General features: G+C 38.9%; 1 protein-coding gene across 1 annotated transcript in view; it reads left to right on the top strand.

Moving 5' to 3' along the window:
- The window catches only part of LOC128738639 (transcription factor SOX-14), a 36,040-nt gene extending 22,575 nt beyond the window's left edge, over positions 1–13,465 (top strand). Inside the window, exon 2 of the mRNA XM_053833932.1 lies at positions 13,054–13,465. Coding sequence (XP_053689907.1) covers positions 13,054–13,465 — 412 coding nt within the window. The remainder of the gene's footprint in view (positions 1–13,053) is intronic.
- The last annotated feature ends 422 nt before the right edge of the window (positions 13,466–13,887 follow it).

Genomic DNA, 13,887 nt, shown 5'->3' with positions numbered 1-13,887 from the left:
CATTTGTTTGTTTACATAGCCATTTGTGGTCAACGCCGTTTTAAAGAAGGGACGTTTACCTATTGTTTAGTTAAGTCTAATCCATTATATCATTGTTTTGCTTGTTTTTATACGATTGGAAAGTAATTTCACGCTCAGAGTAGAAAAAATGCATGTGCAAAGTTACACCATTTCATTAACATGAAATTATTTTTTATCATTTGGTTCCTGTATACAATTAGTGCATCATATGAGCTAACAATTGCAGCTTTGAGCTTTGTTTATATTTTGAACTTGGAGAAGAAACGATGAATTCGTGTTGTTACTTCCAATATGGCGCAGCTTGCAGCACTTGTAAAATAGATAGTTATCGTAATAGACAGTATGTACAAAGTAAGTTTGCACCTGTACGATGTTATTTTGTCTACTGCCATCTCTAGAAAAATTAAAACTGTGAAAAATTCCACGTGCCTTGAAACAGCAATTTGGAGTTTGCTGACATGCTGCATTTTCACCGATTATCTTTAAAAAGGCGATAGACAAAATTGGGAAACAAAAAACGCCTCCAGTATCTCTTGTTTTACTACAAATACATTCAAAATATCTAAAAACAGGCATTCGCGGTTTGAAATCAGATATAAAATTATAAGAAACGCAAAATCAGAAAAGTGTTGCAAGTAACCCCGTTTACTGGGTAACTTGCAACACCCCTATTTTCGGTTCATTCTACAGATTCATTTAGTTTATATTTTTTCTCAAAATCATAAATCAAAAGTACTGACCACTATACAAGTTTTGGCTACTTACACTTGGACCTAAATGATATACTTCGAAATTTATAGTAAGTCAAAGTTCAAAAGTGTTGCAAGTATCCCCGGATGACGGTATTATAAAACCAAAAGGTCAAGGTTCGATCACGGAATGTTACACCTAGGCTTTGCTTTTGGTTCGAGACCCCTTCCCCTATAAGAGGAGGGCGGGGCTCTCATACGAGTGAAACTCAAATTTCTGCATAACTCGAGAATTGATCAAGCAAATAGAAGCAAATTTGGGAAATGGGCATTTATGGAGTCATGATGGTTTACTATGGTGTTTCGAGACCCCTTTCCCACTGGAACTTCCAGAAGAGGAGGAGTCTCGAATCACCACAGAAACATTTTTTGGTTTCAAAAGCCTCCAGAGGTGAAATTTGATTCCATATGCTTTATTAATTTTCTGTTTCATTTGTTTGAAAGCTCCCCCTTCCAGTCTGGAAGTTCAGATGTTGATTGATATTGATGTGTTGTCCTCGGCTGTCGGCCTCGAAGTTGTCAAATTCTTAAAATCCATCTGTCCCCTGCTAACTAAGCTTATTAAACACATTTTTAATAGTATTATCAACACAGAAAATTTCCCAAGCCGGTGGAAAATTTTTAAGGCAATTTCCATTAAAAATAAAATTAACTCTAGTTCTTCTTATGAGGGAGTAAATGTGTTTTTGTGAAGAAAGAACATTGGACGCAATGCAAACTGTGAAAAATAATTCACTGTCCAGGTGGGACTTAAACCCACAACTCTCAATCTCAAGTCGAATGCGTTTCCAAGTACACCACCGACCAGTTTGTTCACAAAAACACATTTACTCCCTCATGTGAAGAACAAAATAACTTGACCAGTATAAGCTGATATTAAAATGATCAAAGTTGTAACTCGAATTCCTTGCAAGATATACGACCAATCAGCATTCTATATGCATTATCAAAAATTTTTGAGAAGGTATTGAAGATTCAAATCAGTGACCATGAACGCCGTTACAATCTATTGTCTCAATTCCAATAGGTTATTGGACTAAAGAGAGTACATAGATTATTATACTTCAGGTTCTAGATGATAGTGCTATTGCTATAGATAGCGGCAGACCAACTGTATTGATTTTACAGAATTCTTTAAGGCATTTGACACGATCTCTAACAGCATGTTATGCACGAAGTTTCACGAAGCTAATTTGAATTTCTCAAATCATGCATCATTTATACCTTACCAGAAGAAATCAAAAAGTTTTTAATGGCGGTTCATATATTAGAAATATCCGTATAACATCGGGCGTGCCCAAGGGTCTACATTAGGACCACTATTATTTTCAATGTACATAAACGTTCTTCCTAAAATTCTGCAGAGTAAATAGTTGATGTCCAGTTGACCTTCAATTGTGAGTTCATGTCTTCTCGCGACGTGACGACGTCGGGGGAGCAGCCTCACCACAAAAATCACCTCTGTCTAGGTTTATTTGTTTTCCTGGGTCTACTAACCTCTATTACATTCCTTCAGATGGGTCCGAACGAGCGATAGCGTGTATGGAGACGATCACACCCGCGAAATAGTACTTTCCGTGAAATGGCATTCCGCGGAACACTATATTCCGCGTTTTGGTCAACCGAGCATCGGTTTTCTGCGAAATGGTACTCGGCGAAATGTTATATAATCACGGCGAATATTTAAATGCTATCAGCTTTATTTTATCTGGCGTAGCAATGAGTTGAGTTGTTTTCTACTGTGAGGTAATTCAAAATTTGTATATCAAACTGCCCTGGGCTTCATAGTTACGTAACTGCCAAAATGAATCATCAAAGGTTAAACTCCTTAGAAATTTACCAAATTCGAGATCGTGGAGATTTACGATTTATGTACAGCACAGTTTAATTTATGGCAATACAAAGTTTGCCGGGTCAGCTAGTTTATTCTATAAACATCTCTATCATATAGCAATTGCATGATCAGAATTTTCCTTAGTATCAACTACTAAGCACATTGAACATTGGTTTATAGTATGAAACATAAGTACACGACTTCCGCTCGTCGTTCCTGTGAGCAAACAATCATCGTCAACAAATGGCCAAAGAATGGCTATTTGTTCGGTGATAATGCCTCGAAAAGAACTTCGCGTTTTGTTATTCCTCCGCTCCGAGTGACATATCCCATCAATACCTCTCGGGAATGTTTTCTTTTCATTCCGACAGAGCAAACAACGGTGCTCATATCATCATCGCATGAACCGCATTGAAGGAACACAATATCAATTATTGTTAGACCACGACAAAACTTATCATCCACTCTTGATACCCCGATATGGGAACGGCTAACCATCAATGCCCGGCCCTGGAAAAACATTAGCCAGGCCAATCTTTGCCACGCTGCCGTGCATCGGCCGAACACCGCCCGATGAAGATATGGAAGACAAACCACGTTTTGTTGGGCTGCATTATCAATTTTTCCTCGGAATCTTTGTTGGACTTTGTTGAAGTCGGATGACAAAAACAAAATCAACAACCAAAGCGTAGGGCTTAATATTTGCTTTACCTTTTGACCGAGGACTGATAAAAATTATTATTCCTGTCGATTTCCACGAAGTAACGCACTGTACTGCAAAGGATTTACTTAGTTATTCATGATATCGCTGTTTGGTTTCTTTGTTATAAGCGAATCCTTTCCCTAAGTGCAATGTATGCGATTAATCATTTAAACAATCCACGTTGTAAAACACAGAAAAAGCATTTGTCCGAAATAAAATAGTACAACACAAAAAAAAACAACCAACCTCAACTTGGCGGGTACCGAGTAGAAATTTTAATATTCCGATCGCGAACACTGACCACCTCCAGCAGCAGTGCCGAATGTAGCGGAAATAAAACGGAATAATAAATGAATCATAAAAGCCGAGAAAATATCGAACAAGAGAGAAAAAACAGGATCAAATTAATTTCGCTATTGTTCCATTCAGAAACAGCAATACCGTCGCTGAATGAGCAATGAATAGTCAAAGCCGAAACAATGGTGGCCGGATTATCCGGTGGATGTTCGCGCGTCTGTCCCACCACTCCCCCCAGCTTCCAGCACCAGCACACTCTCCCTCGCGGGGAATTAAACAGGGGCAAGCCAATTCGCTCTGGTGTCATGTAAAAATGATTCAGAACTATCTTTTTGTTTCGCGGAGAATAATCGCGAATGTTTCGCAGGACAGGGACATGGTTAAACAGTGGCAGTCGAGTATAAAATAATTTATAGTTTATTAATATTTTGTGTTCGACATTGCTTAATGTTGTAATTATAATGTTAGCTTATATTTATAAATGAGTGTTATAAACGGATCACAAGATAAAATTTTAGCCAATTATCGAGTTGAGATGAGGCTAATATTCGTATGCTATGCCAGCCTTCAGCATGTGCTTCACACTTTTCAATTGATTATTTTCGGGGTTCCTACGGAGTGCTGTTAATGAAAGTTTTTAGAATGAATAACTGAATAACTTTGAAGAACATTGAAATGCTATAAAAAATCGTGCGCAAAGTTCTTAAGCGCAATTGTTTTTTTAAATGCTCTTTTTAATCTAATCATTATATTTCGCAGCCAATAAGAGATAGGTAGTAACTATATTCAGCAAAGCATATCATTTTTGACTGTTCTAAAACTTTTCTGATGAAAAAATTTTTGAATGCGTTTATAAAAATAAAAGTAAGTTGTATCATCCTAATAGGTGGATAAACAATCACGCTAGTGAAAAAGTTGAGGTATATCGTATCAATAAACTTCTCTCCAGACACATTTTTTGCGCAATAACAAATGATAGTGATACATTCGGTTTGCGTATTGAATTCATAGAGTCTACTTATTTCTTGGAATAAAAACTAAATAGTATAAAACTTCAATAGTACAAATAAAAATAAAGTAAACGTCCTTACCAAGATGAACATATGGTTGAAGGATAATTTCAAATATATTTTCCCCGGTGTACTCAAAACTTGAACGCAAAACCAAATGTTGTTACAAAATATCAGTTTTCAAAAAATTTCAAAAGTTGATAATTACGTAACTTACTCTTGTTAATTGTTATTTATCACCTCACCAGCCGTTTAGTAACAAATGATTGTGGTTTTGACCGTTCAGTCATTAAATGTTATTGGACGCTTATTTTTCTTTTCACGCCAACGTTAAACCCCGATGAAGATACCTGATCGACATCGAAACGTCAGTGCAAAAAAGAAAATTTAGCGAATTAAAGCATCTGTGACAGTGACAAAATCTATACAACAAAAAGGAAGATCATCATTAATATTTAAGACGCTCGACGCCAATTTCTTCGATTCGGCTAAACATTTAAACGATTATTTTCCGTAACCATATATAGGTGGTTTCGAGTGTACCATTTTGGATCACGCCTATTTCAAGAGAAGGGTATATTAAGATTAAAAATAGTTTAAAATAATTTCCCGAATACTGGCTTTGTCAAAGTTGTAATTTTTTATCCGTACGTTTATTTTAGATTTGAGACAAGCTGAGGTAATGAAGAACTCTCGCGTTTATACCACCAACGTTTTGGTAATGCACCTTAATGAAATGTTAAATTTCTAGGAAGTGTTCAACAGCTGGTAGACAACAAACTGACCACGAAATACTTATTAACATTGGCACTAAAATCGGCGATAATGTCCATAATACTAAGAACAGTGCTTTCTAACTAACGATTAACGTAGTTGTCTGAGGCTTGCACCATCGTCAATATAAGGGAACCCCATTACCAAATCCATTTGCATATGATTTGCAGCACTAACTTTTTTTGTCAAATTTGAAAAACATTCAGTTAACCCACTCCAAAGTGTCCACTCCAAGTGTGACGCTAGTTTGCCTTAAACTGCTTATCGGTTCTGGGTCTTCCTCAAACTCCGCTTGACGAATATTCCGAAATCCGGCCAAAATAACATGAAATAATCGTGTTGGGGATTTTTCAAAATATTCCTTCACACTCGGCTTGTCCAAATCTCGGCAAAATTTTACCGAATTCTGTGCTTTTTTTGAGTGTGTACAGGTTTGGGCCAAAGGGTCTCAGATTTCTATGAATTAACGCATACGGGCATAGTTCGGCCTTTCTTGATACGGTCAAATAGGGGGTCGGCCTTTCGTGATTCGGCCAAATTCAATTTCAGCTTTCTAGAACAGTTGTTGGAATTCGGCTAGTTTCTATTCGGCCAATTGTGTTTCGGTTATTTGTTATTCGAACATTCTATACCAGCCCGGTAAGTCGATGCGAGGGCTAGGAAAAACTAATAAGAGTCGGTAGACCTAGGAAGGCAAATAAATGTAGACAGATGTGATTTCTGCGGCGACTGCAGTGGCCAGCAAAACTAGCAGCCTGCAGCCGTCTCGCCATGAGTCATCTATGAAAAGACATGAAATATTTTTGACGTAGGACTACGTCTTACGGCAAGTTTAGAGATAGGGTGTCATTCCAAAAAATCAAAAATGCGAGCGTCACGAAAAATGATAAGTTTGAGCGCTAATAGCTCAGCGGTTTTCGGATCGATTTTCAATATTCAAATGAAGAAAAGTATGGATTCTTGATGTTGAACTATTGAAAAATTGAAAATAATGAACCTATGTTTTACCAGAATTCTCGCTTTGTGATTGGTTGGAAGATTCTTTACGATGATCTAAACCTATACCAATTTGATATCTGTGCTTGGGAAGCAAGCCAAAACAAGTGACAAAGTTTCCATATTTCAACAAGATTTCTTAACACCGCGGTTCAACCTAGACCATTTTGATGTCCTTGCTTGGGAAGTATGCCAGAAAGAGTGACAAAGTCCCCTCGTACCAACAAATTTCTTATGAACGTAAACCTAGTCCAATTTGATGTCTGTGTTAAAGAAGTGTGCCAGAAAAAATGACACAAGTTCATTGTCCCAACAGATTGCAAATTCTTTACTGCGAGACGATTAAACCTCGGCGAATTTGATATCTGTGTTGGAAAAATGTACTACAGCTGTTGTAGTGTTCGGTTATAATACGACTCTGTATGAATACGCATGCTTGCCGTTCCATTAGAAGTGTAGTGAAAAGATGTGCTGTTGATAAAATAGGATTGAATTGGTAAAATCCCTTCAACGTGGGGAACCCTGGGTAATAAAAACAATCTTTAATTTCAGTAAGGTAGCAGGAAAGCAATAGTTTGTGTTCTTGATGTTGTTAAATTTTTTTCAAATGTACAATCTTTTGAGAATTGAACGTATGCAATGCTGCTACTTTGATAAATGTTACATACAACGCATGTAGCATGTATATATGTTGCATGTATACATGAAGAATCGAATGATTACAAGAATGAATACATGCTACTATCACTACAAAGACACTTACGTAGTCCTGCGTCACCTATATATGCGGTCGTGTCTTGTACACAACCCCTCTGATTTTTTTTCGAAATTATGCCAAAAAAATTTTATTTTTTACCTTATATTTATACCAAAGTTTTTGTTGCAAACTAAGTTGTTCCAAATAAATTTGAGTTAAATGGACGGCCCGGTTCTTATTGTATTATGGCGGAACGATGATTGGCTCAAGTGCATATTCATAGGAAAGCGAAGTTTTGTAAATTATGCCTAACGTCCATTATGCCATATGCCATATGTCTCAAGTCCGTATGCTTATCGTCCGCATGCCTAAAGTTGCGCACTCATCCGATACGCCTAGTCGGTACTTTTGCACATCAATATTCAAGAGCGTTGTGCGAATTGGGACAAAACAAAACGAAAGTAAAACTTAAAACACATAAATTTTTCCAACAAAAAGATACGAAAGCGAGCGAACGTTCTGTCTGCTGCAAAGCCAGAACGACTATAAATTGACTGTAAACAAATTTTACTTCAGAAAAAGGTTTCGCCTTTCAAGGCAAAGAGCGAATTAAGTCAACAAAAGTGTTTTATATATTCTGCACTTCATTTTCTCGACAGTATTGCCTTAAGTGTAGTGTATGCGATACACTTACAAATTATTCATACTTACGTATACAGGTTTTCTTTCATTTAAACTTCAAATCTACTTACAAAATCAATCACACTCCTAAAAATGAGAAGCGCAATCAAATTATAGTTTTCCCTAAACTAGTGACCTCATTAGATTATTCGAACCAGTATAATAACTTGCCCTGATCTATTATAATAGTCAAATAATTATTAGTAGTATAGAATTCAGTGCAATAGATATGGATGTGAAGAGCCCCGAAAATAAATCAATACTCAACTCACCTGATATCGAATGGCCAGATTCACGTTAGAATTATTCACTTGTATTGCCAAACTGGTTAAACTTGCGGCTACAAGATTCCTTTTCCAGAAATGAAATATATTCCAGTGAACGTATCGATCGTAATCATAGGTTGGAGAATTCGCAAACTGAATATATACACCAAGCATCAGCAAGCAATTCTATCACGACTATTGACCAAAATGAATGGTTCAATTCGCCACATCGAATGAGCCGCATACATTCACGCTTCATAGCATCGCTGAATATACGAATATCGTGTGCAAAGCAAAAGTGCGATATAACACGTTCTGCTGCTTCTAAAGCCACTAATACTACTTTAAACTATTCTTTATTCACGGTAATACTATTTAGGGCACTTTGTGGCATTTCCGGGTATATTATATCCATTAAATCGGCTGCGTTCGAAGTTCAACATTCAATTTTTGAACGAACTTGCGATGCTCATGATGAGCTATACTCGTGATAAAGTCAAATGCCGATAAATGCATCATCGGCAGCAGAAGCGAATAGTGTATGTTCATGAGAGGCATTCATCGATTCAAATGTTTATTTTTTCGCGTATTCTCCAACCACTGATCATAATAAATGATGGCCGGATGACGCCAAGTCTGATGAATATGGCTGGGGGAGAAAACATTCATCATTACAGCTCCTTTCTAGTGGTTTAACCAGAGTTTAGCAGCTAAGCTGCAGCAGTTTGGATCATTTCCTTTTGATCTCAACAAATACAGCGCAGAGACCATGGATCCGTGCATATTTGGCTAAACCGTTTTGACTCATTCCATGTAGCCTGTCTCTTAGATGAATTTTCAACGTTTTGAAATGCCTTAAAATGGTTGTTCGTGTCACGTGTACTGCTCATCTTACATCTAATATATAAGAGACTGTCTGTAACCAAAACCAGGGCCCTGACAGAATGCCATATTTTCGTGATAAGAACCACAGCTCGCTCCCAACACGCTTTGTATAAAGCTGAAACTAATACATGTGCCACCAAAGCTACAGTTAGTGCGAGCACTTCATGAACACCAGATTTGTTGTGGACCCGATTAAAAACCAAAATCGGTGTTCAAAATTCATGTTACATGTCAATATCTTGGTTAATACCTTGGTCGATGTTTATTCGCAATTTGTATGTAAGATTTATCTTTATATTATTCTACATATATAATTGCATGACGAGGGAGGGCTGTCAGGATCAATAGGATCGTTGCACTGGCCCGCAATTGTTCTGTACCACGCTATGTCCGAAGGCACTTATTATTTAACTTTCATGAACCTCTGATTTCTCTTCACAGGATGTTAGCATTGGTCAAAACCATTAATTTAAAGAAGGTCTTAAAATATTCTATCTTGGGTTTTTTACAAAATTCCATTTCAAGGTTTTTTCTGGGTCATCCCCCCTCAAGTGGTCATATCCGTTGTAATCGACCACCTCCGATTTCAACGAAATTTGGTATAATTGCTCATTTCGACCCCACATTCAATTTCCCAAAGTTTTGTATGGATTGATCAATCCCCCTCCGTTTGATATCTGAAGTTTAACTTATGCACTCTTTATAAGCATAGGAAAACTTATAGCAACGACAGGGAGTGTGCGCTCTGCTGTTAGAGAATTCTAATTGGTAATTGTGTTAATGGTTTGTTTTCCGCCAGTTTGAAAAACTTTACAACAGCACACTAGGTAAACCACCAACAGCAATAACAAATCGTGAGTGCGCTAGGGATTTCCTGTGAGGCGCGTAAGTGCGTAGTAATCAGAGATTATTTTGTAATCATTTACGTTCTCATTACTGAACCAACGGTAATCAACAAAAATATTCAATGATAATCTTAAGTAATTCATTGGTAATCATTATTTTTAACAATCACAAGAGTATACCTAACTTACTTTATTGGTGACGGTCGATTATCGATCCTGACCCGAACGAATTATGGTCCACAGGGTTGTTGCTCCTGAGCTGTCGTTCTCCAGTTCCTTCGAACACCAGCGGACTGTCCGTGGTCCTTGATACCGCACATCCATCGGGTGTGGGGTCTGCCCCGTGAAATTGACGGTCTCTTCCTGGTTCTCTGCTAAAAGTAGTTGCCGTAGTACTCTTTCGTCGCGCATTCTGGCTACATGCCTAGCCCACTGCAGCCTGCCACATTCTACCGCCTTCACACTTCAACCACTTCATTTTGCCATCAAGTATTGAAAAGTCTCACAGATGGCTCCAGCAGGGACATGTTCTGTCAAACATACTCGACGAACGTCTGTGAACGACTGTCAAACTGCATTTCAACCTGATTGATCCACCCAAAACGGCCGATTCAGACTAACAGTAAGCAACCGTCAACAACAACGGAGCGGAAATAAATTATGACGTGTAATCTGTATTAGCCTTAAGCTTTACTCTAAATAATGGCGCATTAGTGTCCATCTAGCGGTAAGCATGTGCAAAAGCTACCTAAAATGATCCATTCTTAAAGCGAGGAAAATCAGCGACTATCTTATGCGACAATAGTTTTTATGCATTTGCTGCTTTGCGTCAGTTAGTTACATGCAATTCTTTACATAGATTCAATTGTATTTCTAGTCAAGTATACAAATAACTATAAAGTAGAGCGTCGAAAGGAACTAGTAAGATGCAGAGGACGTTAGCTAATTGACATTTTAACGGGCTGTCCACATGTTAGTTGTAAGACAATCGAACACAATGAATGGTACTATTAACAATTTCGGGGCAATTGACGAATGCAAATCAAGCCAGTTACTTAAAGTTGATTAGTGCTATAAGTCATGCATAAACTGTTGAAATGCGAAATCATCGCCAATTATTAGAAGATGTGTAATTGTGGCCTCTTACTGCAACTACAAATTCTTACAAACTGATAAAAATCATATACAAAATACAAAATTTTAGGATATTTCAACTTACATAACTACAATTCACAAATGTATATAAATGCTTTAGGGCTTTTATCACAACACAGTAAATTATAAATTTGTGTAACAAACTGCTGAACATTTTCAAATTCTCAAGCACTGTCAAATTGTACCCGCATTCGTTGTTCTACGTGAACCCCTCGTTCGTCCCCTAGGCACAGACCTCCATACTTTTTGAGGGGAAATGAGCAGTCATTAACTTTTCGTCGGAAGCCCGATTTCGGAAGCAGTTTTTAGGCCCAAAACAGGGGTTCTGTTTTTTAAAATGTATTCACTATATTCTCTTTGTCAATCTGAACACAGAGAATATATTTTCATGAACAGAATTTTTGATTCAATGATTCAGTAGCAATGACGACTCATTTCTCCTTAACTAAATTAGGTGCAATGGTGACGCACGGTGTTTTTATACCTGTAACAAAACAGATATTTCTGGTTCTATTTTTTTTTTATTCTGAAAGTTTCTTTGATTTGTCGAGTAACTCGTTAATCAACGTTTAATTTAATTTACCACGCAAAATTAGCGATTGTTTAGGTCATCCAATAAATCCATGCCCTCATTGCGGAACAAAACACCGATCGCATCTGCTCTCCTCCCACCAGAATCTCGTTATCACCGATGTGTACCGTTACAATGAACAGAAAAAAATCCCGTCCGGTGATAACCACCAACCCTTGCTGCGATAAACCAGCTTTCTCACGCATCCCGCACACAGCATTTATTCTTATCGCAACTGTCATGAATACTTTCCCGTGAAATTTTCCTCCGATATTACACCCTCCCACACTCACGACTCGGTAAACTGATTTTTATTTTCCGAATCCTCCCGCCACCCTTCCCTGCACAACCAACCAACAAGCGATAGGGTGATGACAAGATCTCAAAACCAAGTGCTCGGCATCGGGATTCGGGAGGTAGGTACGCGAAACGCTTTACACCCTTGTGCATTTCGCTTATCTTTATGCGTTTCGCCTAGCGACATCGTCAACACTGATTAGGCAACAATTTGGACGTTATTGTTGACACATTTGTGCCGCAGATTCACGCACCCGGGCCGCGAACAGAAGGGGTTCCGTGCCGTCGTTCGTCCGTTTCGTGTCGAGCCGGGAACAATGCACCCTTGTCTCGTTCGCTCGCAAGACAAGGATAATAGAACCTGGGGAGGCCGGACCTGGGAGTGGTGGTGTGCGGGATGGATTGTTAGACCCGATTGTTTGGGTTGGTTGAGGTTTGATTTTTACAATTTACATCATAATTTAATCTGGGGGTGTTTGTTTTAAATTCAATTTTCCTCTGCTGCGTGGTGTTTTATTTTGTGTGGAAGTCATCGCTTTGGTAGGTGTTGTGTATAGCGGGCGCGAACAAAGTGGGAGGAAGTCAGAAGAAAGAAAGGGAAGATAAGAAGTTTTACGACAGTCGGAGTTTTCCTCCGTTTTTATGCTCACTTTGTTAACTGCCCCCAGGCAAGAAACTGTTCAGTGTTGATTAACACCATATTGTTTGGAATGGGAGAGCATTTACCAGTAAGCGTGAACTTCCACCAGTAATGGCTGTCTTCAAAGGCAAACAAAAGTTTTTATTGCTCTGCTGTGTACTAAAAGTAAATATCATACAACAGCAAGTTCGAGAGAAGAAAAAAAGATCTGATAAGTGGTTCAGTTTCATACGTGAAGAATGCACTGTTTACATTACTGAATGTCGATTAGATGCTGCAGCGTTTGTTTTTCCAAAGAATGCAGCAAAGCGATCAACGGAAAATTATATGAACTAAATAGATGCAGTTGAATCTGTAGATTGAACTGTTGTTGATGAGCTGCTTTGTATTTCATGGCACATCATATGGTTTATTTTCCCCGCCGAGCAGACGCTTTTCAATGGATTGTTTGGGAGAGCACAGTCGAATGAGTTTAGACTTGACATAGGTTCAAGTTAACTTCCTGGAATTGCTTCAACTTGTACAATTGATAATTTGTAGCAAATATGATTATAATTTAATATATTTTTGAGCATTAATGGGTAAATTACGCATTCACCACCAATTAACTTGTGTCCATTTCTCTCCCGCAGGGCCCTCCACATGAAGGAACACCCGGACTACAAATACCGCCCGCGACGAAAGCCAAAAACGCTCGTGAAATCGTCGGCTCCAGCCAGCTCAGCCAGCTCCTCGTCGCAGGTATCCACCAAAGAACCGCTCCGTTCCCACTCGCCGCAGAGTAAATCACCGTACAGTCCGTCTCCGCTTACCACACCGATCGGAATCCCGCCGGGAATTTTTCCGTCCTACCACTTCGCCTACGATCTGCACCAGAAGGCATTCTGGAACCTGTACGGTCCGCATCTCCTATCGTCGATGGTGCCCTCCTATAGTGTCCCGCCCCATTCGCCACACCCGCTGGTCTACATTAAGCCATCTAAATCCTCACCCCCGTCACCGATCACGCCACCCTCACCGATACCGTCGAGTAACGTCATCTGACCAACACCGCTGCGCTACAGTGCCGAGCACAGTGTCTAACTTGTTCCGGTTTCAGCAGACCCGTGAAGTTTCCTCCACTTGTCCACGGATCATTCCCAGTTGGCACGTTCCGGACGGGGGAAAATCACTCACATCAACCAACCACCAACGGTGACGAATTGTGTTACTCATTGTTTGCGTTACAGCGAGTGGAAGCAACGATTGCATAATTATTTGTGATAAGCAGGACAGCCAGCGAGCTTGTCTTTGGGGAAAACAGCAGTTTTTATCGCATCACTTCATATCAGATAATCCGCGGGAAGCAAAAATTGCACGTGTGCGAGCTCTCCGCGGAAAACTACCTGTAAGAAAAAGAGAAAAACAAACTCTACATTCAATATTAGTGTTAGATCGAACAGAGCTCTAACTCATTCATTGATTTT

Source organism: Sabethes cyaneus, chromosome 2, assembly GCF_943734655.1.
Source record: "Sabethes cyaneus chromosome 2, idSabCyanKW18_F2, whole genome shotgun sequence".
Classification (NCBI taxonomy): domain Eukaryota; kingdom Metazoa; phylum Arthropoda; class Insecta; order Diptera; family Culicidae; genus Sabethes; species Sabethes cyaneus.
The sequence above is the reverse complement of the archived record's forward strand: the minus strand, read 5'-3'. Positions and strand labels throughout refer to the sequence as shown.